The sequence below is a fragment of the Serinus canaria genome, chromosome 21, assembly GCF_022539315.1.
Source record: "Serinus canaria isolate serCan28SL12 chromosome 21, serCan2020, whole genome shotgun sequence".
Lineage (NCBI taxonomy): Eukaryota > Metazoa > Chordata > Aves > Passeriformes > Fringillidae > Serinus > Serinus canaria.
Window position 1 is genome coordinate 2,063,557 of NC_066334.1, and position 27,128 is coordinate 2,090,684.

Sequence of the window (27,128 nt, forward strand, 5' to 3'; positions counted from 1 at the left end):
ACAGTGAGGGAGGCATACAGTGAGGCATACAGCTCACTCACAGCCCTGGGATTAGTGAGGGGATGTGGGGGGAGATAGCACTGGGGACACTGAGGGGCATGAGGGGAGATGGCCTTGGGTCTGTCATGGCCCTGACCTCAGTGAGGGGAGATGGCATTTGGGAGACTGCCATGACACAGTGAGGGGACACAGGAGAAGATGGCATTGGTTCTTTCACAGCAAGGAGGGATGTGAGGGGGATAAAGGGTGTTGGTTCCCTCACAGTCCAGGGGACAGGAGGGGACAGTGCTGTTGGGTGCTTCCTGAGTGGACACACAGTGGGTTTGGGGACATGAGGTGCCGACCAGCCACCCAGCCAGGGCCCAGCCTGCAGCTTTGCTGCACTTTGGGGTGCTGGCTTCAAAGGAAATTATCAGTGGTGAGGGGAAAATGGCACCCCATATGGCACCCCACCACCTCGGGCTTCAGCAGTGCTTCCTTCAGTTCTGCTCTAGCAACCTGAAATGGGGGATCCAGCTCTTAGCTGGGGTCCCTGTGCTGGTGGCACCATGGATCCAAAAATGGGCCACATCGTTTCAGCCCAACCCTCCACTGATGGGAACAGTTCCTTAAAACCTCAAATACAAGCCCCATTTGCTGTCACAGGACAGAGAGAAGAGTTGATGAAAAGGCTTAAGATAAATTACAAGTAAAACCTGAGGCTGAGGTGAAGGGTTGTGACTTGGGGCTGGCCTAGCGCCTGCATCACCCAACCCTGGTAACTGAAAATGGAACTGAAAGTAAGAGCAATTAAAAAATGTAAAAGCCAGCAGCTTCCAGGAGCACATTCCTTGCCCTTCCCACCCCTTCCTCCATAAATAACCTGCTGGCAGGGAAGGAAAGGGCTGAGCTCAGGCTTAGATGGAAAAACCACACCAGGCCAAGCCTGGTCTTTCCCTGCAGGAATGGCCCAGCCAGTTTAACAGCTTTGGAAACCAGGGAGGAGGGGAAGGGAAGGGAAGGAAGGGGAAGGGGAAGGAAGGAAAGGGTGCATGTTAGATCTGAGCCAAACAAAAAAACTTTTCACAGCTCCCCACCAGCCTCTGAAGATGCAGAAACATTGCATTAAAGGGGATCACAAGGATCAGAGCTTGTCTTGGCATGTGGGAAGGAAGGTAACTATCTCCTGCTGAAGTGGGGGGGAATGGAGCAAATCCTGAAACACCCAAGCCTGATCTCCAGCAACTCACTGGAAAGATTAAAGTCAGCTGCTTGTAAAGCAGCCCAACAGATCCCACACACCAGTTCATGCTTTTCTAGTGAATTTTAGGATTTAAAGCATAAAGTACAAGACAGACGAGCTGTACAGCACCAGAAGGTACGTGCATCCATTTGTATTCCTCCTTGCTCTGGAGGCACCAGGTGCAGCATTTATACCTGTATATTCCCATGGGGGTTGGAGGGAGCTTTAAGGGCCCTTCCAACCCAAACCACTCTGGGATTCTATGGTAGAACAGACTTCCTGGTGTCCTGCTGTTTTCCTGAATGTTTTGAATGCCTCAAGTATTTGTTTTACTTTGAGTAAAACGAGTTGGTTATAACCCCTTAAAGCACCCACCACACAATTATGGATTTACATGGAAAATTCCCCGCTCCCAACATTTATACACCTCCCATTCTCCTTAGAAAAGATGGGGAGGATCCATCCCACCCCACCTGCTGGGTTGCTTCCCACCTTCTTCCCAAGTTTTAACTCTTTGCTCAGTGTTTGCAGCCTGAAGTTGGCATGGAAAACATGATGCCCAAGGAGAAGAGCCATCAGGTGCTTGTCATGGATGGAGAGAGAGGAAGCACAGAGCGAGTCACTGAGGGGAATCACCCCCTGCAGCAAGCTGTGTTATGTGCAAGATACTCCCAAGATACCACCTCATGCAGCGCAGTCATAGGGCACCTCAGTAATGCTGCCAGTGATCTGGGGGGAAATTAAAGAGACACAAGAAACACTTCAGGAACTGCAGTATGGATTCCAGGAGGGAAAAAAAAAAAGTATTAGGAAAACCACGGAAGAAAGTGCCGAGTTATAAGGCTAGGCCCTGTGAGTTCACCTCCACTTCCACAGGCACAAGTGGTTTGGTTTTAAACTCCTTCCCATTTCCATTTGTTAAGAAAGAGACTGGGAACCAGACATTCCTTTGGCAGTGGCTGTTGGGAGGGAGGGATTTCAGTCACCAACCACTCACATCCTTGTGTTTGACTCAGTGCTTTATTGGCAAGCACACAGCACCTTGTAATTAGCACATGTGGTTGCTGGAGGTAATTATGTCACAGTCTAGTGTTACTCTTCCGGGGGTCCTGGCACCCCCATTGTACCCCTAGGGAATGAGGCACAGCAGATAATCAATGTAAGGTCACAGGGAATCAAAAGCCAGGTGGGCCAGCAGTATTTCCCAAATCCCATTCTGGTGACAAACTGGCCCAAAAAGTGCTTACCTTGGCAAAGCCACAGCAGGCACGTGCTCAGACATGGGCCGGGCAGGGGCTGATGGAGGCACTGCAAAATTCCTGAGCAAAGGCTCAGTCATGTTCCTTCTGCTGACCATTCCTTGAACTATTCTGAGGCAGGAAATTGCATGCAGGAACACTCACCTCTCTGCATCCCACTGCTGCTCTTAATGCAGCCGCTGCATCCACGCGACTGCTCAAAGAACCTTCAGCTGTTATTGTTGAACTCCAGGACTCTGCAGGAAGTTTTTAGGAGACCTCTACTCCTGAATGCCCACAAAAGACAACCAAGGAAAACACCAACTTGGAGTGCACATTTATTGCATGGGGCCTGACCCTCTCCTGGCTGTATAAAGGCTGCAGATTTCAGGGTGCCAATGCCCCCATTCATGGAATCCCAGAATGGTTTGGGTGGAGGGACCTTAAAACTCATCCCATTCCACCACCTGCCATGGGCAGGGACATTTTCCACTGTCACAGGCTGCTCCAAGCCCCATCCAGCCTGGCCTTGGACACTTCCAGGGATCCAGGGGCAGCCACAACCTAACCCTGTTAAGCTTCAGGACATCAGGCCAATTCAGACTGGGACAATCCTAAACATGAATACAATTGTGCCATTAATCATAATTTTTACACATTACCAAAATAAACCACCTTCATCAAGCAGAACAAAGCCCAAGTGCTTAAAGTAGTTTTGAACCAGAACATTCAATCCTTAAATCAATCTCCGAGCAGAAGAAACTGCAGCAACCCTTTGGCCAATATATGATGAGGCTGTAGCAGCCCACACATCAAACCTTCCCTTTTCCCACCCTGAGAGAGCTGAATTCAAAATGTGGGTTTGCCTGATAATTAATGACCTCACTCAGCTCTAACAGTGACACCAGCATCACGTGCAGAGCTCTGAACATGTGAGGAGGAAACCACTGCCCAGTTTGTCACAGTCACTGCATCATAACCCATTGTGTTTTTGTCTATCACCTGGCACCAGCACCCACAGCTCTGGTTTGCAGGGATTTAAAATGGCCAAAACCTCAGTGCTGTTCCAAGGAAAAGTGGAAGTTTTTCTAGGTCTGAAAAAGGAACTGTTCCTCCATGAGAGGACCTTAGAGTTAGTGACTATGCCCCAAGTTTCACAGGAGGAATATCCTCTATGCCTCCCAACCAAAACCTGTTCTACTACATGACACTAAGAGAATGGGACTTCAAGAAAGCTATTTCTAACTAAAACTCTAATGAGTTTTGCAGGGCTTGAAATGCCAGTTTTTTTCAGTGTCCCAAGAAATTAGTTTTCAGCTCCAGAAAAATAAATCTCCATCTGCTAACTGGGCTGGAAGTGAGGTATTCAGATAGCAGATAAGGACTGTCCCATTCACTTTCCCAGCAGACACTGCCATGGCCAAGTGCTACATTGTATGTTTACTCTGATGCTTTTCCAAGTCCTCCATGAAGGACCCAATGGCCCAACCCCAAAGAAAGGGAATACAGAAATTTCTCAAGTCTGTTCTCAGGCCCTCCCAATCTTAATAAGTTTACCCAGAGATTTCTACTCATTCTGTTCAAAATGGCAGCATTTATGTTACAGAAAATCCATTGGCTTTGGGAAAACAGGCATGAAGGATTTGAGTGCAGAGCTGCCAACCTCAGAAATACAGACAGACCAACCAAGCAACATTATGATAAAGTGTTTATTCTTTTTTTTTTAAATATCAAATTTTTTTACACATAATTTGTTGATAAACAGTCCCCCAATATTAAAAAAAATCAAAAAAGAATCAAGTGTGTATTACTTTGGGCAGAACCACATCCCATTGATGACACACCCACTCCTCTCTTCAGCCGCCTGCGAGGCTGCAGCGTGTTCAGCCCACAAGAGTCAATGACACAAAACGCAACCAGCTTTAGGATTCCTGAGTATTGATTCCCTCAAGTTCCTTAAGTGAGTCTGTAAAACTCTGAAGCATCAGTCAAAGTGTAACCCAAACCGCTGCGCTTTGGATCACGGACTAAGCCTCGTCTACACAGTGCAGGAAGAAATCTCCAGCGCTCAGAGGGGAATGATGTACATGAAACTGACCTCGTTTCCCAAGCTGACTTCCGAGAGAGGCAGGCAGAAATACCTCTGGATTTCTCCTCTTTGAATTTCTGTTAAGTTCTGGGGAGCCGTTTGGCAGGAAGTCCAAGTCTGGTGAAGAAACCTCTAGGACCTGCTCCTCCTTTTGTTCGTCAATGGCATAGTTTTACAGAAAACTGATCTGAAGTTTAGCATTCAGCAAGTACACTTAAATATTGCTACTTTTGAGAAGAGGAGAGAGCAAGAGGGAGACACAGAAGAGGGGAACATGGAGGACATACAAGGTTAACAGTCCTAGAGTGTCTATATAGAAAGTTAAACATACAATGCAAGGACGCAGAGATTGTCATGGTAACAGCGTAGCTCAGCTCTGTCCTGTAGCAGGTACACATGCCAGGGACAGTCATCGGGAATATTCCCTCCTCTTGTAAGAATTACCCATGCCCAGAAACTTGCAGATATTGGGATTCCACTAAACATCACCCCTGTGTTCACCTGTGGCCTCGTGTACGCAAACATGCAGTCACCAAGAGGCCAAGTGAATTCCTTCAGTATTTTAAAGGAAAAAAGTAAATCTCAGAGACCAGGAGTGGTTCCAGGGCACACCCAGAAAGAAGCTCCACAGGCCCACATGGATCCCTCACCGGTGCTGGCAGCTTTACAAAGCAGCTGCAGAGCACTGCTTTACTCTCTAGAGCTGGACTGCCGTGGTGAAATCCTTTGTTAAGTGATGTGACTTTAGGACACTGCAGCAGTGGTTAATGAGGAGAGGGAAAAGAACAAAGTGCCTGATTCTAGGCCGGAATACCTGGCTCCTTGGAAACCTGAACAGCTGTTGGTGGTACCTCTATCCCCCGCTGTAGCCAATAAGCCATAGCACTCTGATAGCACTCTGCCATCCCTCTTCTCCTATAAATACTCCCAGCTCTGTGGGCCAGGTCAGCACAGGGAGCAGTGAAGGGACTGCCAGAGGCTGAACAGAGGATGTGCGTGTGCATGCAGCAGAGAGGACACACGTTGAAACAAAGACAACTTTCAGACAGCGTTGGCTAAACACACATTCTATTACATTTTATTTTGACCTGAAGTACCCAGCACTGCCCCAGTTTTATACTAGATCTTGCTCCTAAAAAAATTATTCACTAATTTAGCAGCACATAGCCATTCACTCAAAGCAAGGCTTGGAAATGAAGAGATTTAAATCACCAGGCTTGGACCTACTTGATAAAAGAGTTTTAGAAATATTTATCAGTTGGGGATCAGGGTTTCTTTCTAGCAGTTTGGGGAGAGTTATCCACGGAATTCTAGCACTATGGATAAATGCTTCCATACAGCTTTGGCAGAAGGGCGGGATTCAAAACTTATATTTGACAAAGAATAAAAGTGAGCACTGAAGCAGATTGGCTGATGCTCTAAAGCTTTTATAGCATAAATTCTGTATGCGCAGCCTAAGTCAGCGTGGCCGTGAGAGCAGAGCCTGTCACCAGCTTGGTGCAGAGCAGCACCTCTTGGGCCAGCTGAGCAATGGCTTCTGAAACAGAGAGAGTGATACAAGGCTAACACTGAGTAGCCAACACTGAGTGGCCAACATCTGCTGCTCCAAGCAGCTGGCAGTACATCCACCCACAGGCAAAGGGCGCAGGTTCAGCTCTCTCTCATCCAAGAGAGCCAACCTGCCCCTGGCTCCTGTGTTAGTTTGCTCCCAGGGCCACCTCACGGAGCCCTGCAGTGCGAATCCGGAGCAGATTCAGCCATCTGAAGTTGCTCTGGATCTGGAAGCCTCATTTCTGCTGCTTCTGATGGTGAACCAAATGCAGACAGGAATGGGTGTGATAGACCCTATTTCCTAAGGCTTCTAAGGAGACCTGCTGACACTGTACTCCTGTACCAGCCCAAGCTTGCCCTTCACAGAGGAGCTTCTGCTGATGTGAGGTGCTCATTGGAAGGAGAATATTAAACCAAACCTTCAGCAGGGGTAACTACCACCTGCCCGGCGAAGATGAGAAAGCTGCAGTCTGGCCCCAGTAACTCATTTTGAGCAGAGCCTCAAGTGAATCACTGGATGCTGCTCCAGACAGCCAAGCACTGCTTCCCTCATGGAGCAGTGCCTGCTGCTGGCATCACAAGCAAAGGGATGTAAGCCAAACCTGTCTGGGAGCTCCAGGTCTGGATGGTACCGTCCCAGCTCATGGAGAAACTCTATTTGACAGCAGAATGCCTTAAAGCCCTTTATTACTCCAAAGGATCTCCTGGCTGCCCAAGTGTCTGAGGCAAATGTGACACCAGCACTCAATGACAGCACAAACTCCTGTGAGGTGATAGATGAAACCAAATCGGTGTTGTTTTTAAATGCCACCTGCATAAAAACAGCCCAGAACACACACAGGAGACCTGCTCAAGCAACAGGGAACACAAACACCAGGACACAGGCCTGAGACAACCACAAGACCACATGGAAGCCATGAACAAAAATGTGTCTGGTGCTGCTGAGCCGTCACTCCAGGTTTAGCTCAACATGTCAAGTTCAAGACAAACACCAAACACAAAGCCACTTCTGAGATTTGTAAGTGGGACTGAATCAAAGCTCCTACTTAAAATTTTGTTTCAGCCACGCCTTCCTTTCCTTCCCCAGCCCTGACAGAGTTTTGGGGCTTTGCAGAGCATCACAAAGGAGTTCTTCCCACTCAAAAAAGCATCTGGAAAGGGCTTCCTACAGCACAGGCCTCACTGCTCAGGTGACTCACCAGAGATATCCCAGAAGGCCACGACGGTTGTAACGCAGAGGCCACGTCAGTGCATTTGTTCTGTGACCCCTGCTGGGGAGCCCCTGCTCTTGAGGAGGTGTCAGATCAGCACCCCCAGCCTGGCATTCACAGCCTCGAGGCTGATCAACCCCAGACATCCAGACAAACCACAGCAAAGCAGATTCTTCCTTCTTCCAATCACAGCCCTGCTTGGAGCCACTGAGATGAAGTTCATTCCTCCCTGGGCACAGGGAGATTTAGAGCCATAACACACAGCTGGTTTGTTAAACAAATTCATCATTAAGATTTAGCCTTAAACTGGTTGAGCTTGTTCTTTCTGCATGAGGAAAAACATGATGTGGGCAAGGCTAGAAAAAAATGTAAATACTCTTTTTCCCTCCCCCCCACCCCCTTACAGTTAATACCAGCACATCTCCAAATAAGTTAAAACGTATCTTATAAGTTTTGGTAGCACCAAATTCTATCCCTTCCCTTCTTCTATCCCCATGTTGTAAACTGGAACACACTGGCCCAAGAGCATCACAGAATATTCTGAGTTGGAAGGGACACACAAGAATCATTGAGTCCAACTCTAAATCAAAGCATAAAAGGGTTTGGCAAAAATAAACATCCGTCTTCCCCATGCACACACAAAAAACCACGCTCCCAAAAGACCCCCTCGCTCCTCTGGCAAAAGCCTTACACATCCAGGAGCATCTACACACCTTTAGTAGTTGCCAGAATAATTTCAACAGCTGGATGTTGGGTTCCAAGGAGCTGCAACACATCAAGGGTTCCAAGGAGCTGCAACACATCCAGAGTCCACACTGGACTCAGTGTGCACCTCCCCTTCTGTGCACATGTGGCCAATTCCCATCACAAATTGCTTTGTGCCGGACAGGGCAGTGAGCACAGTGGCTGCTACTTTTTATTCATAGCATTGGAGGTTATTTTAAAATCGTACATTTAAATAAAACTAGTAGTTTTAATCCAGTATGCATGATTAAAAGCTATCCTGTCCACATAATGCAAGGACGTTTTCTTTCCTTTCAAAGCCCAAATCTAATGAGTGAAACAGAAGAGATGCGTTACTTTGGCTGCAAATAACTTAAAAAATCTGGCTCAACATTCTGCTCGCCCATTGTGGTGTGTAATTGAGATACTCCTGTAGAAGAAAAGATCCCCCAGTCAGCTCCCTACTCCACAGTTACGTGGGAACAACGATGCTCTTGGCTAGCAAAATGAGAAGAGCGAGATCTGCGTTTCCACCCGCTTGTTCCAAGGCCTGGAGAGCTTCCTGTGGGGTAAAACCAGCACCAAGGATCCGGTTGACATCAGCCACAGGGAAAGCACGGGGTGAAGAAGCCCCTGCTTCAGTCAGTCCTGTATAGGCAGCTGGGGGGCTCAGCAGTGATTCCTCACTCCCACCCAGCGGCCACAGACCTGCAGGAGCAGCACTGCCACTTCTCCTAGGTGCTCCTGTGAACAGGCGCTGAGTATCCTGTGGTGCTCCTTCACCTGAAGCAGGTGTGGAGGAAACAGGCGTGCTCTGCTCCAAAGTTGGACTAGGTGCACTCTGAGAACCTCCTGCCAAAACCTCCCTCTGCTCTGGGCTCTGCTGCTGGTCAGGGGTGGCTGCAGAACTCAGCATGACCACATCGCTCTTACCTGAACCTTTCTGCCTCTCTAAAGCACCTCCCCCAAGCACAGGCTGCCCAGCACTGATGGGCCCAGTGCTGATGTGCTCTCTGTCAGAATCACAAGGCTGGCTCCCCTCTGCTTCTCCACCCTCAGACCTCGTCTCAGGGAAGGAACAGCTCTGTTCCTGGCTGGTTGGATCTAAGCCTTTTTGCTCACCTTCAGGAAGTCCCTTCTGCTGCACTGCTGGCTCTCTCTGAACAATTTCCAGCTGTGAGACTTCTTCCGAGGCAAGGATCTTGCATTCTCCTTTCCGACTGACAACCAAGAGTTTGTGAAGCTCTTTCAAGGCTGATGCTAGAGAGAAACATGGCTCTTCTAAAGGTCTTCCTGCATCCGTGTCCAGTTGTTGGGTGCTGGAGGGGGAAGAGCTGTCTGCTGCCAAATTAGCCAACTCGTGATACTCTGCAGGAATTTCACTAGTGCTTTTAGCCTGCAGGACATCACTGGTGGAAAGTGAATCACTCAGGGAGGATGGAGACTTGAGCAACTCCACCTCCATGGAGAAGGCCTCTGAGTTCGGGTTGGAAATACGTCTGTTCTCAGTCTGCTGCTTCTGCTGCCTTGCTGAGCTCTGTGCTTCAGCTGCAGCCTGCTCCACTGCCTCTATTTCCATGGAGGCTTCCATGTGCACATGGCTACAGGAGGCTGACAGCTGGATACACCCTTTCACACAGGAAAGACCTGCTCTCTCCAGGCCATCTCTCATTTCCATGGGAGGATTTTCTGGCTGCTTGGCTTCTGCCACAGCAGGTTTCTCAACCCCACCAACACAGCAAGGAGGTTCTGGGTCAGCTGTTTCAGTTTGCTTCTCAAGATGTTCCTTTTCTGGCTCTTTGCACATCCGATGGTCTGTGGGAAGCTCATGTTTTTGCTCCTGCTTTGAAGACAGATGGACATCTTTATCCTGCCTTTGCTTGGTAGCAGTGTCATCCAAATGGACTTTTGTCACTTCCAGAGGATGTTCCTGACCATGATCTTGTTCTTTAGCATTGCATTCCTCTAAAGTGTCAGCACTAAATGTTTCTTTGAGTGTGTTCTGTGAAAGGCAAGCTGGATTGGAGCAGGTTCCATCTCTGGTGTGCAGAGAGGGGTCATTATTTGCCAAGGAAGAGCTATTGGAATGATGCTGTAATACCAGAGCATGTTCTTTTTCTGGGGTTATCTGGTGTTCAGGTGAAGAGTCAGAAGTCTTGACAGCTCTAGGATCAATGGGCTCTGCGAGGCTGGATTCGGATGAGCAAATTGAAGCAGGGGCAGAGACAGAACGATCAAGTAACTGATTTGTGGGATTAGAGATCTTGGAATTTAGTCCTGAAGACTGGACTGGATTTTGAAACCCATCAGAAGCTGGTAATGAGGGCATTTCCAGTGAGGTAGTTTCTTTGTCACTATTCTCTATGGAAGACAGAAGGAAAGGAGCAGTCAGGACACAGCAGAAGCACCGTGGCAGCACAAACTGGATTGGGTGGCTCTAAATACCTGGTCTGTGGCCCACTCCAGCTGCAGTAAACACACACTACATGCATCAAGGCTTCCGACGTTCTGTTTGGATTAGGAAACAAACACACCAAACTCGTGTTAGCATTCAGAGCACACACCATGCATGGTTACAGTCCTGCACAGCTCCCCTCCTGACTTGTCCAGCACAATGGCACGGAGGCTGCAGGAGCTCCTGCCTCCCAGAAAGATTCTGCCTGGAAAATCTGGCACATCAAGGGAAGAATAACTCTGCCAGAGCACAATTTAAAGGCTGTTCTGTACTGTCTGTGCCACAGAGCAGTCTGTGGGTGATACTAGACACTTGGTAAACTCTACACAATATAACACGTGTCTAGTGCTGTACTCATTTGTTCTGCCTTTGGCTGGAGATACTCAGGAGACACATTTCAGGGATATGGGAACGGAGATGGCAACACAATTCTTGGGTTGTGCTCCCAGCAGTGCCATCAGACCTGAGAAAAGGTGTCCAAATACCAGCTGGCTGCAAAAGGGAAGCATACAGATTGTAGGGGGAAAGAAATCCACCTAAAGAACTGCTGCCCAAGGCTGGGAAGAGCAAAGAAAAAGAGAAACACCCAAAAGTCAAGCCCAGCTTGCTGTTTCCTTGTCCTCACAGAGAGCAAATGAACTGCAGATCTCTGTCAGAAGCACTGAACACTGGCTGTGGTTATCAGGGGAGATTAAGTGACCTTATCTTGCTGACAGTCTGATCTCGCTGATGTATCAGCGCTCTTGTGCTCGTTAAATCACTCACACGACCTTTGCAGGAGTGCCTGTCCTGACCCCACAGCCCAGGATCACACACCCAGGCTCTGTGCTCTGCTGCCCTTTCCTTTCCCAAACTCAGTGGTCTTAAACACACACCACTGGTTTGCCTGGTGTCTCTTTTTACAGGAGTGCTGGGGCAAAGCTTGCCATGCCACAATTCCCTTTAAATTCCACAACAGTGGAACAAATTCCACTGCCTTTCTGTCCTCAGCCTTTTATTCTCTGTTCCTTTTATTCTCTGTTAACTAAAACCAGTGCAGTACCTGCTGTGACACCACCCCACTGCTCATCTTTCCTAAGGGTGGTGAAGAGCTTTGTGACAGAGGATATGGATGAAAACCAGAGGGATCCTTTCTGTTTCTATGTGGAATGATTACATTCATGTCTCTGCTCCAAACCAACCCTTCAGGGAGGAAGCAGAACTGTCTTTTGACCTGCTGGATCACTAATTAGGGTATGATCAGACACATCAGGGATTTGCATTTAGGTAGCAGCAGGAGCTGGTTTTCCACCAAGCTCTCCTCAGTGTCATCCTTCCCCTGGAGTAGGCACAGGAGCTGAGTCCCAGCCCCACCAGGAATATTGATCCAGCTAAAACCAGGAACAAACTCTTCCCCACAAAGTGCACCATCAGGGATAAATTCCTCTCTGTACTAGGAACAGCCTGAGCTGTTTGTGGTGGCAGTGACTTGGACTGAGGCTGCCTGGATGAAAAGGTGTGTGTGGGATGAACTGCCTGGCTACACTTCCTCCTCAGCAAAACAGCTCCAGTTTTGCTGCCAGGTTTGTAAATCCTCCATGATCACCAAGTTCCCCAGTGGTGGGAAATTGGCACAAAAGAGCATCAAGCCCTCAAAAGTAAGTAAGGACGTGGCGGTCCTGGATCTCAGTGAACTCCACCAGCACTCCACCACCACCTCAGCTGCCTTCCATAAATGCTGAACCATCAGCAAAGCAGCTGACAGAAATCATGAGTCTCCCTAAAGTAGACTTCAGGGGATTAAATAAAGCTCAAGGATAATCCAGGTGCATTCAAACAAGCACTTTAATAGCCTCCAGGTGCAGGAGCCATTTGTGTTGTACCATCTCCTGAAAGCCAGCAAAAATTGCTCCAGTTATAAAAGAACACACGTGTTGTGGGGAGCTGAGCTTCTTTGGAGCTGCATCATGTTCTCTTTCTGTCCTTCTTCCGTTTTCTGTTTTTTCCTTTCTTGGTTTTCTTGGTACCACCTAGCAGCAACTCAAGTTTTGGAAGAGAGAAAAAAGGAACGTGCTGACATTTTAGCATACAGCCAACAAAAGCCTATGGGCCAGAGGCTAGTGCTGTGTCTAGAACTGTCAGGACTGTCACAGCCAATCTGAACAAGAGCCACTTTAGTTCTGTGCCTCGGTGCTCTATGGGCACTAAGTGAACACACAAAATGGATTTCCTATTCCCATAAATCTTTTACATTCCTCTAGGGCTCAGCATCAACAGAAAGTGTCCGAGTGCTGACTAGCCTGAACAAAGCCTCATGGTCCTTAGAACCATATGTGGTACATAAGCAGCTTGGATTTAAGTAATTTCAGGCACTTTTCTGTTTAAAAAACTTGTCTAAAATACTTTTATTGTAAAGCCTCATAGTTTGGGCTGACATTTGCTTGTTATTTAGTTCTCTTTCAACTGAGAACTAAATTTAACCAACCATAATATCTGCAAAGCCTCATCCAAAGTAGAAATATATTCTGAAAGGTAACCCAGGATCCACCAGGCTCCAAATTTTCTCAGGAAAAGAACTAATATTTACACCTGCCAGGCTGTGGGAACAGACAAAGCCCAAGCTCCTGAGCCTGACCTTTAGCGACATCAAAACCCCATCACAAGGTCAAACCCATGTTTGTGTTTCTCTCTGCTGGCTGCAACTTCAGTTAATAAACATTCAAATTTGGCTAGAAAAGTCACACATGTAAACCACTGCATACTGATTCATTAAAGCCAGACCTTCCTTCTGAAGTTTTTTTACATTTCTGGAAAACTTATATTCCTAGGATGGAAGAAAATTGGCCAAAGGGAGCAATAAGTGCAGTCCTGTGCTCCCCTTAATGTTATCAGCTTCATTATTTATAACCAACTGCTTACTCTTTGGGTTGTCAAACAGTAACTGGGAGGTGTTAAAGAAAAATTTCAGTGCATTTCAACTAGATATATGTAGATACATATATATAGTTAAATATATATAAATTTTAGTATCTAATAGATATATAAATATTCACATAATATATGGTTAAATCTTTTTTTCTCATTTCAATTTTAAATATGGGCACGCTAGAGCCTTAAAAAATTAGCAAGAAAAATGTTGAAATCAACTTGATCAGCTTAAACCTGACCCAGCAAAGAGTTCTACATGTGTGCAGGAAGCAGAATTTACTGTGTTCTTTCAGAGGAAAAATGAGCAGTAAAATTCAAAGGTCTCTAGAGAACTCTTGGATATAAAATGTTAGCTTTAAAGTTCTGGAAAAGGCTTAAGGAATACACCCTGAGGTATTCACAGCTTCTCTGGAACAGCAGGGAAAAAATAATGACTTTCCCCTTCACCTAAAAGCTGAACTAACGGTGGAGCTGAACAGAAAAATAGAGTTTCAGACTGGTTTTGGCTCATAGTTCAGCTTTCAGCTATTTGGCTGAAAATAAAATCACTTTGCTCAATTTTGCGGCCACCAAAACTCCATGTGGCCATCTGTGCAGCATTTGGATTCTGGGGACACTGGGAACAAAACTGCAGGAGGGTGAAAGTTCGCTTTGCAGGTCATATTTAAGGCTGAGGATGTGAATTCAGCTTTTGAACTTCTGAGCAACTGCAAGGAGGCAATTCCCCCTCCAAGGGCATGAGCACCATTCCAGGAAAAAATGCTGAAATAGTGTGAATTCTAAAAATTGTCATGAACTTTTGTCACTGCTCTATTTTTACGTGGTGCAGCCAATAAGAGCAGGGTTTGGGGAGCCTCCCCAAAGCTGTGCTCACATGAGGCTGCAGCAGCAGCAGCACAGCTGAGCAACGTCCCTGCCGGGTGCTACAATGTGATCCCAACCACAGACAACCAACACCCTCCACAGCTTGAAGGCCAGGAAACCAGAGCAGGTGGGAAGCTGCAGGGAGAGCACCAAATAAACAGCTAACAGCCCTGAATGCCTCCGTGCAGGTTTTGCAGCCCAGAAAGGAAGAGAGAAGTGCACTTGGAGGCCACAAGCAAGAATAAAGCCCCTTCTCTCCACCCTTTACTGGCTGCTGCTGCTCCCAGGAGCCAGAAGGGGAACTGCTCACAGACATCCTGACATGCAGCAGAAAAAAATGCACAGATTCCTATTTCAAGCAGGCTCCTGCCGGTACCTGCTTCCTCTACGGATTTCTGTATTGCCTCTGCGAGCTCCTGGTCAGCGATGTCCTCGGGCCGCACGTCGTCGCGGCCCGCGCCGTACGCCAGCCGTGCACACTCGGGCAGCTCGCCCTCGGGCAGGAACGAGGTCTGTGAGCCCGTGGTGCCAATCACCAGCACGTTCTTCTTGAGATCAATGGAGCACTGCAAAAGAGCAGCCACACGTCAGGGCCTGCGGAGAGCCAGGCAGCTCCCAGGGAAAAAGGGAGACACAAGGTCAGGCAATCCGTCTCCAACGGCTCGCAGCAGGTACGGGTGGGCCAGGAGTATTGGCTCTAACCAAAGGGCCCTCTCTGACTCAAGTTGTAATAAATCATTCCATTGGAAAGCTCTGAGCATTTTTGATCAGAGCAAAAAGCTCCAGGCAGCAGCCAGACACCCTAGAGCTGTCCATGATGGATCTGGATTAGCTTCCAGACTGGAAGATAATCCACCATCAACTGTCCCCAGGAAAATACAATGAATTCACAGGCCAGGCATTTATGTTGCACTTCTCAGTAAACCTGCAAGAAGTAACTGTTTCAGAAGAGATTTTGATACCTGATGCCTCTTAAGCATATCCAGTCCTAGGAGCATGTCCATGGGCTGCTCTTCAAGGATTGAGAAGGAGCACGCCAGGAAATCCCCTTCGATCTGCACCTGAGCTGAAACACAAGGCAGAGAAGTTCCCACTACAGCACAACAATCTGATTTTTGCTTTTCCACCTGGGAAAGGAAAGGTCTGGGAGAATCTGAAACCAGCACTCTGATGCACTGTTTTCGTCACAGAAAGTCTGGCCCTGTACAAGCCCCAGGACTGCCAGGCCTGTCATGGTCCCAGAGTAATTATTTTAAAAGCTGATGTGCCTGAGAACCTCCTGTTCTGCTTCTCTGACCCTCCAAGCTTGAGGGCTGCAAACAGTTTATTAGAGCACAAGTCTAAGTAGCAGCAACAGCAAACAGAATCAACTTTTTTTGTAGTAAGGGCAGTGTCCTCCATCCAGAAAAGCTGCACAAGAGCACAGAGGCTTTTCTTTCCAAAGGAACAGCAAACACTCACTGCACTGTGTGGGAGCCCTTCCTGAGTAGCCCACGCTGCCCAGCAGTGCCACCTGAAACAGGGAAGGTCGTGGTGTTTCAAGCTCACCTCGGGCTTTTTCCCCAGAGATCATATTCTCTACGTGTGCAGGAGCTGGGACTCCCTCACCTCCAAGTGGTACAGCATTAAATGAGAGAGTTCTGTGCCCGAGCCAAACAAACACATTGCAGATGCACTTTGATTTTACTCTGCAGGAGCTCTTAGCAATTACAGCACCAATCCTCAGTGCCAAGATTGCAGGAAATGCAGTCAAACCCCTGCTAAAGCTGCCCCAAAAATGCCAGTACTTACCTAAGTGCACTCTGCCAATGATTTTCTGTGTCCCAACACCCTTAGCAATGCCAGCCCACCGCCGATCCACCAGCCTCATGATGTTGCACCTTTCAGCACAGGCTTGGCTCATGATGGTCATCTGGGCACCTACCAGCAACAGAAATCCTGTTAAATCCTGATGGCTGAGCACAAACTTTTATTTTCTCCTGGAAGAGCTTAAGATCTGGCACTCAGTGTCTGGGAAACCAACCCACCTGCCCCAGGCCATAAAGGCTTTCTGTGAATCCCACTGTGCTGACCTGGCTGCCCATACATGGGTCAGCACGGACCATTACTGTCGGGATGGAACAACCCCAAGAACTTCTCCTTGCAGGGTGTGGATAAGAACTACCTCATTAAAGGTGTGTGAAATCCCCCTGTATGTAAAATGAGATAAGACAATGCACATGGCAGAGACCTTCCAAGCATGGAAGTCCCAGAAACTCTCCCAGGAGCCCTAATCCAGGGTGTTCCTACACTGCTTCTCCCAACAATCTGCTCTGCTCACCCAGGCTGTGCTCAGGGTTCAGTAAAGTGCTCCAAAATCTTGTCATGCATTGCTTTATTATAGGATCTTTTGGGAAAACTACTGGAATGTTTACTTTGCCCTCAGTGATGGACAGTGTGGAGAAAGCACCTGAGTCCACAAAGGCTTTCACGGGGTGTCCATTGACTTTGCAGTTGATGTAGAGCATCACCACCTGCCCAAAGCTCTCGGGTGCCTCTTCCATCGCTATCGTCATGTTCTCTTCAATGTTTTGTTGCCTGGATTCGTGGAGAAGAGAGAGGAAGACCAAAATTTCTGTCACCCAGACCTTGTAACATCCCTCTGATTCACAGATAGACCTGGAAATCCCACTTGCTGCTGCTCACCTTACAAACACACACTTAAACCACAGCAAAGGCTGCTTCCTTAGTGAAACACAGACCTGGGAACTGAAGATTGCTAGGAATGATCTCAGCTAAGTCCAGAGACAGTGAGTCACTCCCCAGAAGCCACTGACCCTTCCAACCCCTGCCTAACTCACACCTCGGCTCCTGAAAGCCTTGTGTTGCCAACAGGAACCCCATGGCCATGTTAACCTGGAGAACTCGGAGCAAAAAACCTGTGGATTCATTAGTCATGCTGAGGGTAAACGGAGGTGTTGCCAATAGCTACATCACTGGAATCCCACACAGCAGCTAAACATTAAAATCCTCAGGTTTCCCTGGTAGCTTTCCTTTTCCAGGCATAGGAAAAGAGGGAGGTGAGCAAAATAGCAGAAAGAACACCACCACGAGCACCAGCCCTTGGTGCAAATTTAAGCCGACAGAAAAAATGCTCTTCAAGAAATCCCTCACAGCCCCAGGAAAATCTTGGAAGTGATGGGCATCTGTAGTGACTGCATCCAAAATTGCTTTGTCTCCCCAAAAAAAGGGGAAAAGGCTTCAATTCTGATGCCATTTCATTTTTCACTGAGTGGGGTGTGAAGTCTGGGGATGCCTCAGCCCAAACAGCTGCAGAACCTTGGGCACATCCCCTTTATCTGTCCCTCATCTAAGGAAGAAGGGAAGCGTTCCTGTGCCTCTGAGCAATGTTTCACTACCTACAAATATCTATTTTCTGCATTTCTGGGTGTTTATCTGACACCAACACCTTGTCAGTTGCAATGTGAGAGCACTCCTACCACCAGTGAATTCTGATTCTGACCAACAATGAGTCTGTAGCAGACAGACACTGTTATCAGGGGAAACCACCAGCCACGAACAGACTCCAGGATTTACCACTCAGCTGAAGAAATCAAGCCTCAGCCCAACACAATTACTTCTGGAAAGCAGCAAGAGGGAGCGAGCTGATGAGCAGGATGCATTTCTGCAGAGCCTCTCATCAGTGAATTAGCCAGACATGGAACAATTAGCAGGATGCAAAACCAAATCTCAAGGGCAGCTGGGAGGAACAATGCCATGTTGCTGTGCAGAACTCAGTTGGGAGACAGCACCAGCCCAGCTCTTGGGTTCAAAACACGCCCCAGGCACCTCAAGAGGAGATGTGCTTTCCACAAGTGCTCCAGTCTAGAGAGTGAAGCAGCTCAGGCAGCTCCAAGACATCACACGCAGACAGCACAGACACACACAGCACAGACAACAGTGCTGTCACCTTGTATCACACAGCCCCAGAATGGTTTGGGCTGGGAGAAACCCTAAAGCCCACCCAGTGCCACCCCCTGCCATGGGCAGGAACATCTTCCACTATCCCAGGTTGCTCCAAGCCCTGTCCAACCCTGAACACTTCCAGGGATGGGGCAGCCACAGCTTCTCTGGGCAGCCTCTGCCAGGGCCTTCCCACCCTCACAGGGAACAACACCCTGTGATCTCAGTGGGACACATCTCAAGGATGGGATGCACCTCCATGTTCCCAAATCCCAACCTTCCCATGTGCAAAGGCGGCCCAGAGCATTGTCCTGCAAACAAACTCCTTGGTACAAGGAATGTGCTTAGATTCTGCCTTCTCTGAGAAAAAACCACCATGGATGGAAGCACAGGGCAGTTTTTTCTCCCCAGAGAGGACCCCAATGCCTATAAGCCACTTTGGTTTGTTACCTTATGTCTTCTTCTATCTTGGCCTGTGCCTCGAGATCAAAGGGGTCAGCGGAATAGAGCCGGATCCTCTCCTGCTCGCGCCGGGCTCGGTCCTGCTGTTGCTCCAGCAACACCCTGGTGAATTTCTCTGAGGGAACAAGGAGATAAAGAAATGCTTTTTACTGGAAATTACTCTTGCAAATCAAATTCTGGCACAGCAAACACTTCTTTTGATGCCAGCTGAGGAATAGACTCAGCAGCACACAGAAAAAAGCTTCCTCTGAGGGCAGCGTGGAAGAACCTCAGAGGATCAGTGGCAAACTTGGGAACCTGCTGAGATGAAAAGCAACTGGACAGAGCTCGCTCTCCTCATGTTCCTACCCAAACACTACAAAAACAAACTAAATTTCCTGGCACATACATTTTTATAGGGAAAAAAATTTTAAGAACCACACAAAGGCTAATGACAAAACTCCTTTCAAAGCCAAGAAACATGGCAAAACCAGAGATTATAATCTCTAAAGCTGAATGCCTACCACTGGAACCAGGAGGTATTAGCCAGGTCTAAATGCACATTTTAAGATCACAGTTTTTAGATTCCCACTTTCCAGATGGCCTCTGGCCATGTTTTACTACTTGAATGGGATCACGTACGTCCCCAAAAAGCCTTGGCAGCCCTTGCAGGTCTGCACACAGGGATGGTTTGGGTTTGCTTCCAGAGATGCCATTTTCAGGAAGCAGCTCTGGCTCAAAGGCTGTTATGTGCTCAGGGAGGCGTTGGGTATATTTGACTGTTGGATTTTTGAAATCAGGCTTCTGTACAGCAGGTGCCTTCATCCAGCACAGCCACAGGGCACGGATCTATGCAGATATTTGGGAATCCAAGCTGGAGCTGAGCTGGATCTGTGCCCAAACACTGCCAGTAGCAGCAGTGCAGCACAGCAAGGGAAAACCAGCCCAAACCACTTCCTCCTGACAGCCCAATGCGGCAGTTTGGGACTGAAAATGCACAACTGGGTCAAAGCTTGATATCCACAGACCAGGCAGAGCAGCAGAGGAGCCACTTCTGGGTGTCTTGGGTTTAACCTCTGGTTTCCTGTGCCAAGAGCAGCATCCCTGCTTAAGGTGATGGGAAAAGCTCCCAGCAAGATGACTGAAAAAGCCTGAGAGTGCAAAGAAAGCTTCAGCTCTGGATATGAACTAAAGGCAGTTAAAAACAGAACAGGCTGACAACATCCCTGGAAGTTCCTCTCTGATTTCCTCTAACAGAGCGAAATCACTCAGATTTAACCCTGAGAGTGGATAAAATCTCCTGTTAGAAACTCCTTCTCTTCATTTATTTCTCTGCACTCAACAGAATTTACTTCCAACTAAACATCCTGCAGAGGTTCAGGAGCTCATCTACTGCAGCCCAAAACTCTCTTTTCACACCTAAAGGACACCAGAGTTCAAATCTTTCACCACAGGAAGAACAAGGGACCAACATCAGCTACACAGGAAGTGAAGGACAAGGTTTCAATTGTGCTCAAAACACACAGACACTTCCAAGATTAACAGAAACATACCCATTTATGACTATTTCTATTGAGAAAGTTCCTAAAAGACACCACACCATCTCCTTGTTCTTTCTCCTTTCCCTTTCTGTAGTTCAATTCCACAGCACAAGATCACTTTGGACAGAGCTGGGTTTGGAGTGTGCTGCTCTCTGCTGAGTCCCAGCTGGGATGCAGCAAACACACCACCTTTATTGGAAAATGTGCAGAAAGGAATATCTTAGTGTAAAAATCAGGAGCTGAGTCACTTGTGTTCACAGACATCCAAATTGTCTGTGCCTCTGATATTTCTGAGTAGGAGATATTCAAGAGGATATTAAAGATGCCAAGCGGGAAGAAATACACCCAGAAATGGAGGACCTCTGCCTTGAGCACTCCCAACTGGCACCTTTTATCTTCACCATCAAGGAACGCACAGCACATCCCAGCTCCTTAAACACCTGGGGCTGCCCCTGACGGGAGCTGACCCCGCCCAGCCCCAAGCCCAGCTCACCGAGGTCCCCGCTCAGCAAGGCCTCGGCCAGGGGCGGGTTGCGCTCCTTGAGCAGGGACAGCTCGTGGGGGTTGGCCAGCAGCATCTCCCGCAGCAGTGCCGGGTTGTCCAGGCCCTGAGGGAACGAGGGCGCGTCCGGGGGCGAGGGGCGCGGCCGCTGCGCCGGGGGCGGTGGCTGCTGCGTGGATGTCCCGGGAACGGCGATGCTGCTGAAATCGATCCTGGGCAGACCTGAAAGGAAGGGCACAGGTGTCGGTGCTTCATGGTTGCAGTTCTGCTGCGAAAAGCACGGGAAGGAAGAGCTGCCCTCAATGCTGCACGAGAGTAAATTCTGTGAGCAGCAGTTTGTGATGGAAGCACAGCCACGTCCCCGGGTTACTGGGTTAGCAACACTGGTGCATTTATGTAACTGGTCTCGTCTGTCTGCCCCATTTCTAATCCCCTGAAATGCACTTGCTGACTAGTTATTCCCAGTTTCACAAATGTGAATTCCTCATGGAGGGACCCCAGGGCTAAACCCAGTGGCTCTGAGGCACTTCAGAGTCTCCTGGGTTAAAAAAAGCAGGGGGAAAAAAAAAGTAGTAACATTCCTGCAGACCTGCATTGCACCTACAGCTGAGGCAGGATGAGGACCTCAGCAATGCTCCCACACCCTTCTCAGCCTGTGGCACCTTTTCTAGGGATATTTTATGTCAGGGATTTGCTAGGAGTGGCTGTGAAAGGCAGGACAGAGGAACAGGACTCCACTCAGGCATTCCCAAAGGAGCCTTTGGCATGCACACATAATTAAGCCACAGGGTTTGGCAAGATGTGGCTTCTCAGGGAATCTGCCACAGGACAGGTTCAGGACACACATCCATAGAGGCTGTTCCTGGGTCTAAGCCATGCACATCTGTGCCATCACACCCAGCGGGAAGGGAACCGGTGGTTGTAGGAAACTCACACAACTTTACCAAGCCTTTGAACCAGTCACCTCCTCACTGCCTCCACACTTCCCCAGAGAAACAGTAAAATGGAGCTGGTTTCCTCAGAATAAAACACTGAATCAGAAGCCCTCTGGGTCATTTACAAGCCCCCCTGACTCACCCCAGCCACGCTCTTCCCCTCAGCACTTTGTGCAGAAGGTGCTAAAGGACAGAGCTGGTGTTGGGTAGGTGCTGATGAATCCCTGAGGCTCAGGCAGAGCTGGCTCGGAGCCTGTCTCACCTGGGAAGCGCATGGAAGGCCGTGGCTCCACCGTCTCCTTCTGGCGCAGGATCACCACGTCCCCGTCCTTCAAGCCATAGGAGGCCAAGGACCTGTTGTTGTCGGTCAGCGGCCGCTCGGCATAAACGATCTGTGCCAGGAGAGCCACCAGCACCCCAGGCAGAGAAGTTAAAACAAAAAGCAAGATGCTATTTTATTATCGGAGAAGAAAAAAAACCATTCAGATAAATCCTGTGGATCCATCTCAAGCTGCAGAAGGAAAGGTGTGATGTCCTCACAGGCCTGGCCTCAGGGACAGCAGGGCCTCGACACATTCCTGCCTGGACAACACGGGCTTGGTCTTGCCAAAACCCAGCTGTGGCACCATGGAGAAGGGCCAGTCTCCCCTGATCAAAGGACAAGATCATTAGAGGGAAGCAAGTCTTGACCAGGACTGTCTGTCCACATTCCCAAACTCCATGATTACACTAGCCATAGGCATTTTCTGCAGCGTTCCCTGCCCCAAGTCAGCACCCACTGACCCTGGACAACTGCAGACATGCCAGCAGCACCAATCCAGGTAGATCCAGCCCAACATCCATCATTCTGCCTCTTGCCACAACACAGCTCCCCAGAATAACCAGTTTTACAGGGACCTTATTCATTAGCTCAGTTCTCTCCAGTGATGCAACTCTCCAGATCCAGAGCACTCAAAGGCTCTGCTCCCAACACTGCTATCAGTCCAGTCAGGGAATTAACTTCTTGTGACTACAAAACAAAGTCACATGCATTTCTACTTTGGTAACCTGGTTTAACAAGGGGTTCACAGACTAAACGTGAAAACACTGAGATAAAGGTGAATAATCCCCAAGGAACATTTCCACGAACAGCAGACCTGTAATACCTACAGAAGCCCTAAGTTGTGGGAAAGCCCAAAAAAATGTAACATAAAGCTGGAAGAGAAGTTCCCAGAAATGGTATCTGGCAACACTAAGGTTTCTGTGCCATCACTGGAGCACAGCGAGACCAGGAAGATCAGCCCAGCCACCTCCTGCCCTGGCAGCAGCCCAGAGTATGGAAAACTTGGCCTAAACCCCTCAGGCACACGATCAAATTTCACAAATACCACCTTGTTTAGCCAAACCTCAGTCTCTTTGGGGCTGGAAAAGGCCAGTTCAGCAACAACACGTTTGCCACAGGTTGGGGCTGGCTGAGCCATGTGGGAGCAGCTTTCGCAGTCCTGGCAGGGATGGGCTGTGGCTCTGCCTGATGCTATCACAGGAAGCTGATCCAACAAGGTCCAAAAACCCAATCTCTATCTGTCTTCAGGTTGGCTGACACTACAGACTTTCACTGTTTCACTCCAGCAACTCCAACATCTTACACAGACTCTCCCTGCGGCACTCAGCAGTGCAGACCCAGCAGCAGCAGCAGCGCAAGGCAAGACAAGGCGGGAGGAACACAAATGACCAGAACCTCATGGGGCAGCAATCAGAGATTCAGGGAAACCCACACGATGGAACCAGGCACGAGCTTCCTGCCTCCTCCCCTCCACCAGAGTGTGCAGCCTCAGCGCTGCCTCACACCCCAAGGACCTCCCAGGGCCCATGGGCAGCGATTTGAAAGTGAGTGGCCTCCACCCCACACCCCACACGGCACCACCGAGGTCAGCTGGTGCTGGCAGAGCCCGGCACAGCCTCTCACGTTACCGGCCTGAGGCGGTGCCGCCGCAGCACAGCCAGTGTGTCATAAATCCCAGCTGCACACCCAAATCTGGAATGGCACATTCCCTGCGCAGACACTCTGGAAGAGACGAGTTAATCAGTTTAAGTGAGGCTTTACCTCTGTCATCTTGCTGGGATTGGATTTATGAGCGTTCAGCCTTACATCCCAGACAATGAATTAAGCGCCTGGCACTCGCCATGTCCATTAGCAGCATAGATTAATCCACTCCTGACCCATTCTGCCCCACTCTTAAAACAAACTGATTGGATTTTGCTGCCTTTTGATTGTCTGGTTGGTGGCAGTTCTGCCGGCTGGCAGGCACCAGACATGGGTTCTTCTGGAGGTGACTCAGACAGGGATGCAGGCACCGATGGATTCACTGTACACAAAGCCAGAGGGTAGAACCTTCCTGCGGAGCAGGGAACCCCAGCCAGGAGTGCTGGATACCACCTGCAGCCATCAATCAAGCCAACTCCTGGGCCCATCAAATATTCCTGAGCATGGCACAGATGGAGGGCACGCAGAGAAAATAAATGAGGGGAAGGAATGAAGAGTGTGGCTCTGATGAGAGCCTCCTGTCCCCTCTCCCAGAAAGCCATGGCCTTGGTGTGTGGAGGAGACTGGAAAGTCAGATTATTTCCACTTGCCTCGCCCAGCTCGTCTTATCACCACAACCACCAGCAGCTACCTCTGTTATCTCAGACCAGTGCCTACAGTGTCCCTTGGACACCTCACAGCTCCCTGCCCCACCCCAAACTGCAGCACCCAGAATTCACTGCCCAAAACAGTAGAGAACAAGGCTGGGATTAACCCTCCTCCAAATACTGAGTGGTTTACCCCATCCTGCATGACCTTACAATAAAATTCATCCTCTCTAGTGCCAACACAGCACCTTCAATGCAATATTTATCTTGGCTGAGGAAAAAGGGCAGGAAACAGCCAAGTTTGGTAAATGTAAAACCACCTATTTGTTATTTAACAATGCAAAATCCTTCCACACAAGGAGCTGCTTCTCTGATAACTTGTATCTTTATAACTTTCTCATAGAATCACTGAGGCTGGAAAAGCCCTCCAAGATCATCAGGTGCAATCCCCACCTTGTCCCCAGCCCAGAGCACTGAGTGCCACATCCAGGCTTTCCTTGGACACCTCCACGGATGGGCACTCCAAACCTCCCTGGGCAGCCCCTGCCAAGGCCTGACCACCCTTCTCCAGTGAAGAAATTCCTCCTGATGCCCAGCGTGTTCTCCCCACTGAAGGTCCTCAAAACACCTCACAAACACCAGGCAGGAAGGGAAGAGAAGAGAGAGGAGTGACAAATAACAGCCTGGCAAGCACGGCACGACGCGGCTCAGGATGATGCACGGGTGCCAGATGGATGAGCAGAAGGAAGCAGAGGTGGCTACAAAAGCGCAGCGCTGCTCCCCTCGCCTGGGGCTGGCAGCACCCAAACCCCACACAGGTCAGCTGGGCTGGAGAAACTCAAACAAGGGAACTCCTGACAAAAAATACACAGAGAAGTGACCCCTCATTACCCTAAACCACACCTGGAGCTGCAGGTCACCAAGGGACAAAAGGTGACAGCGAGGAGTTTATGCTCCACTTCACACCTGGAGGTGCTGAAGCCACAGAGTCCCCCTGCAGGGGTTGTCCTCAGACCTGGGAGCTCACTGGTGGTTGTGACAGCCACGGGAGGGTTGCTGGGAACCTTTGTATGAGATGGGTTCTCCCTTTACACCTGCCCAAAACCAAGAGGTTTTTTCTAAAAGAGAATCCACCCTACCTGGATTTCCTGCCCCTGCTCTGAGACTGTTTCTCTGTCACCACCAACCTCCTATTCCAGAAAACAAGGCTCTCCCATGGCAGAGGGAAAGCCAAACGTCGGGAACCTGCTGGGTGAGGGACACCACAGCCCCAGGGCTGCCCATACACCAGCTCTTCCAGCGCTGACTAATCTTGGCTTGGCTGGAAAAACACTTTGTTAATTTAGACTGGGAAAAGGCTCGGGAAGCAAAAGCCACCACCGCTAAACTCCACAAACTCTGCCAGGCACGGCCGGCGCCGAGAAAAGGAGCCGACACCGCCCTGCCCAGGACAAACGGGGAGGAACGGCCAAACACGCGGGACTGAACCCAAAACATGAGCAAAGCCCAGACAGATGGCCCAGAGCCGCCCCCACACGCAGCCTCGCCCGTGTTTTGGCACACGAGCGAGCCCTGAATCCGGGCTGGAGGGGGATATTTGCTGGGAAAACCACACGGACGTGCCTGTTCGGTCCCCACACCTGTGTGGAAAAAAGGGAGGAAAAGACTCAATGTGCCCTTTCTGCCCCAGACAGGGCAGGGGTTCGATGCGATAAATAAACCCTTTCCCGAACACTTCAGCGCCGTTTCCCGGGGTTTGAGGACACCAAGGGCCCCCACCTTCCCCGTGCTCTGACTCCTGTTCCCCTCGCTTCAGTTCCTGGCCCGTTGAAGCATCAAATTCCTCCGAAACCTCAACATAAACCAAACCAAAACAAACCCACACTATCTTCTCTCTTTCAGCTGCGCGGAGGGCGCAGACCGAGCCTTTCGCAGAGGGGTCACCCTCAGTCACCGGGGACTCGGAGCCCTCTCCCGAGCGGATTTTGAGGGAAAAGGGAGGTGATTCTCCCCAAACCTCAAAGGTCCGCGAGGGACCCCACCGCCCCAAACAACCCCAAACTCCGGATGGCCGGGGCGGATCCCGGGACCCGGCCCCGCAGGGCGGGAGGGACACGGCCGCTCCCAGCCTGGGAGACCCCGACCCTGTGGGAGAAAGGGCACGGCCGCTCCCAGCCCGGGGGACCCGGCCGGGCCCTCCCCGGCGCTCGGGGCGGGGACAGGCCCTAACCTGGCTCTCGGCCGCCGGGATGCCGGACTCCAGCTCGCAAAGGGCGCGGAAGTTCTGCAGCTCGAAGTCGGCGTCCACCTGTAGGTTGAAGGTGATCTCAGAGCGGTCGCGGCGCAGGCAGAACACGGTGAGCAGCATGGCCGCCCCCGCCCGGACCCGCACCCGCCGCCGCCACGGCCGTCAAGCACCGCCGTCGCAAAGCGCCCGCCCCGCAGGTCAGGCGCCCACGTCAATCGGGACGGTCCGACCAATCAGAGAGCGTCAAGCTGGAGGCCCCGCCCCCTCCCGCGCCGGCACAGGGGCGGGGCCGGAGGGGCCCGGGTGTCACCGCTGGTCCCTGTGTCCCCAGGGCGCTGCCGGGCTACCCGTGTCCCCGGGGCTCCTCTGAGGTCCCTATGCCCCGGGCGTCACAGCTCACCGGCGATCCCCGTGTCACCGGCGATGCCGATGTCCCCAGATGTCCTCCAGCCCTTCCTGTCTCCCCAGGGACCCCTGCGCCGCTGGCGGTCCCTGCTGTCCCTAGGTGACCTCCTGGATATGCCCCGCCCTGGGTGTCCCGGTGCCCTGGCGATCCCTACCGTCCCAAGGATTCCCATGGGTCCCTGTGCCCCACCCAAGGCCCCATCACCTTCATCCTTTCATTCACTGGTTCTTCTGACCCCATCAC

The 27,128-nt window shown here is 49.9% G+C and overlaps 1 protein-coding gene across 4 annotated transcripts; it reads right to left on the bottom strand.

Moving 5' to 3' along the window:
• Window positions 1-4,155: 4,155 nt before the first annotated feature.
• On the bottom strand, window positions 4,156-26,673 carry DDI2 (DNA damage inducible 1 homolog 2). Of its 4 annotated transcripts, XM_009095651.4 has the most exons (10): window positions 26,462-26,672; window positions 21,884-22,013; window positions 20,678-20,908; window positions 18,653-18,779; window positions 16,710-16,837; window positions 16,052-16,180; window positions 15,223-15,326; window positions 14,637-14,826; window positions 10,480-10,542; window positions 10,247-10,395 (listed from the first exon to the last, which is right to left on the bottom strand). In XM_009095651.4, exons 1-9 carry the CDS (start codon window positions 26,597-26,599, stop codon window positions 10,526-10,528), a joined length of 1,194 nt encoding a protein of 397 aa, XP_009093899.2. In that variant the 5' UTR covers window positions 26,600-26,672; the 3' UTR covers window positions 10,247-10,395; window positions 10,480-10,525. The 4 variants fall into 4 exon arrangements, with proteins under 4 accessions (XP_050838294.1, XP_009093899.2, XP_018776036.2 ...); XM_018920491.3 differs by lacking the exons at window positions 10,247-10,395; window positions 10,480-10,542 and adding an exon at window positions 12,296-12,498 and having other exon boundaries at window positions 26,462-26,673; XM_018920490.3 differs by lacking the exons at window positions 10,247-10,395; window positions 10,480-10,542 and adding an exon at window positions 12,296-12,508 and having other exon boundaries at window positions 26,462-26,673.
• Window positions 26,674-27,128: the final 455 nt, after the last annotated feature.

What these genes read in the sequence shown, in the direction of transcription:
- DDI2 (XM_050982337.1), bottom strand. Translation starts at nt 10,363, where the DNA reads ATGCCCTCATTACCAGCTTCTGATGGGTTTCAAAATCCAGTCCAGTCT.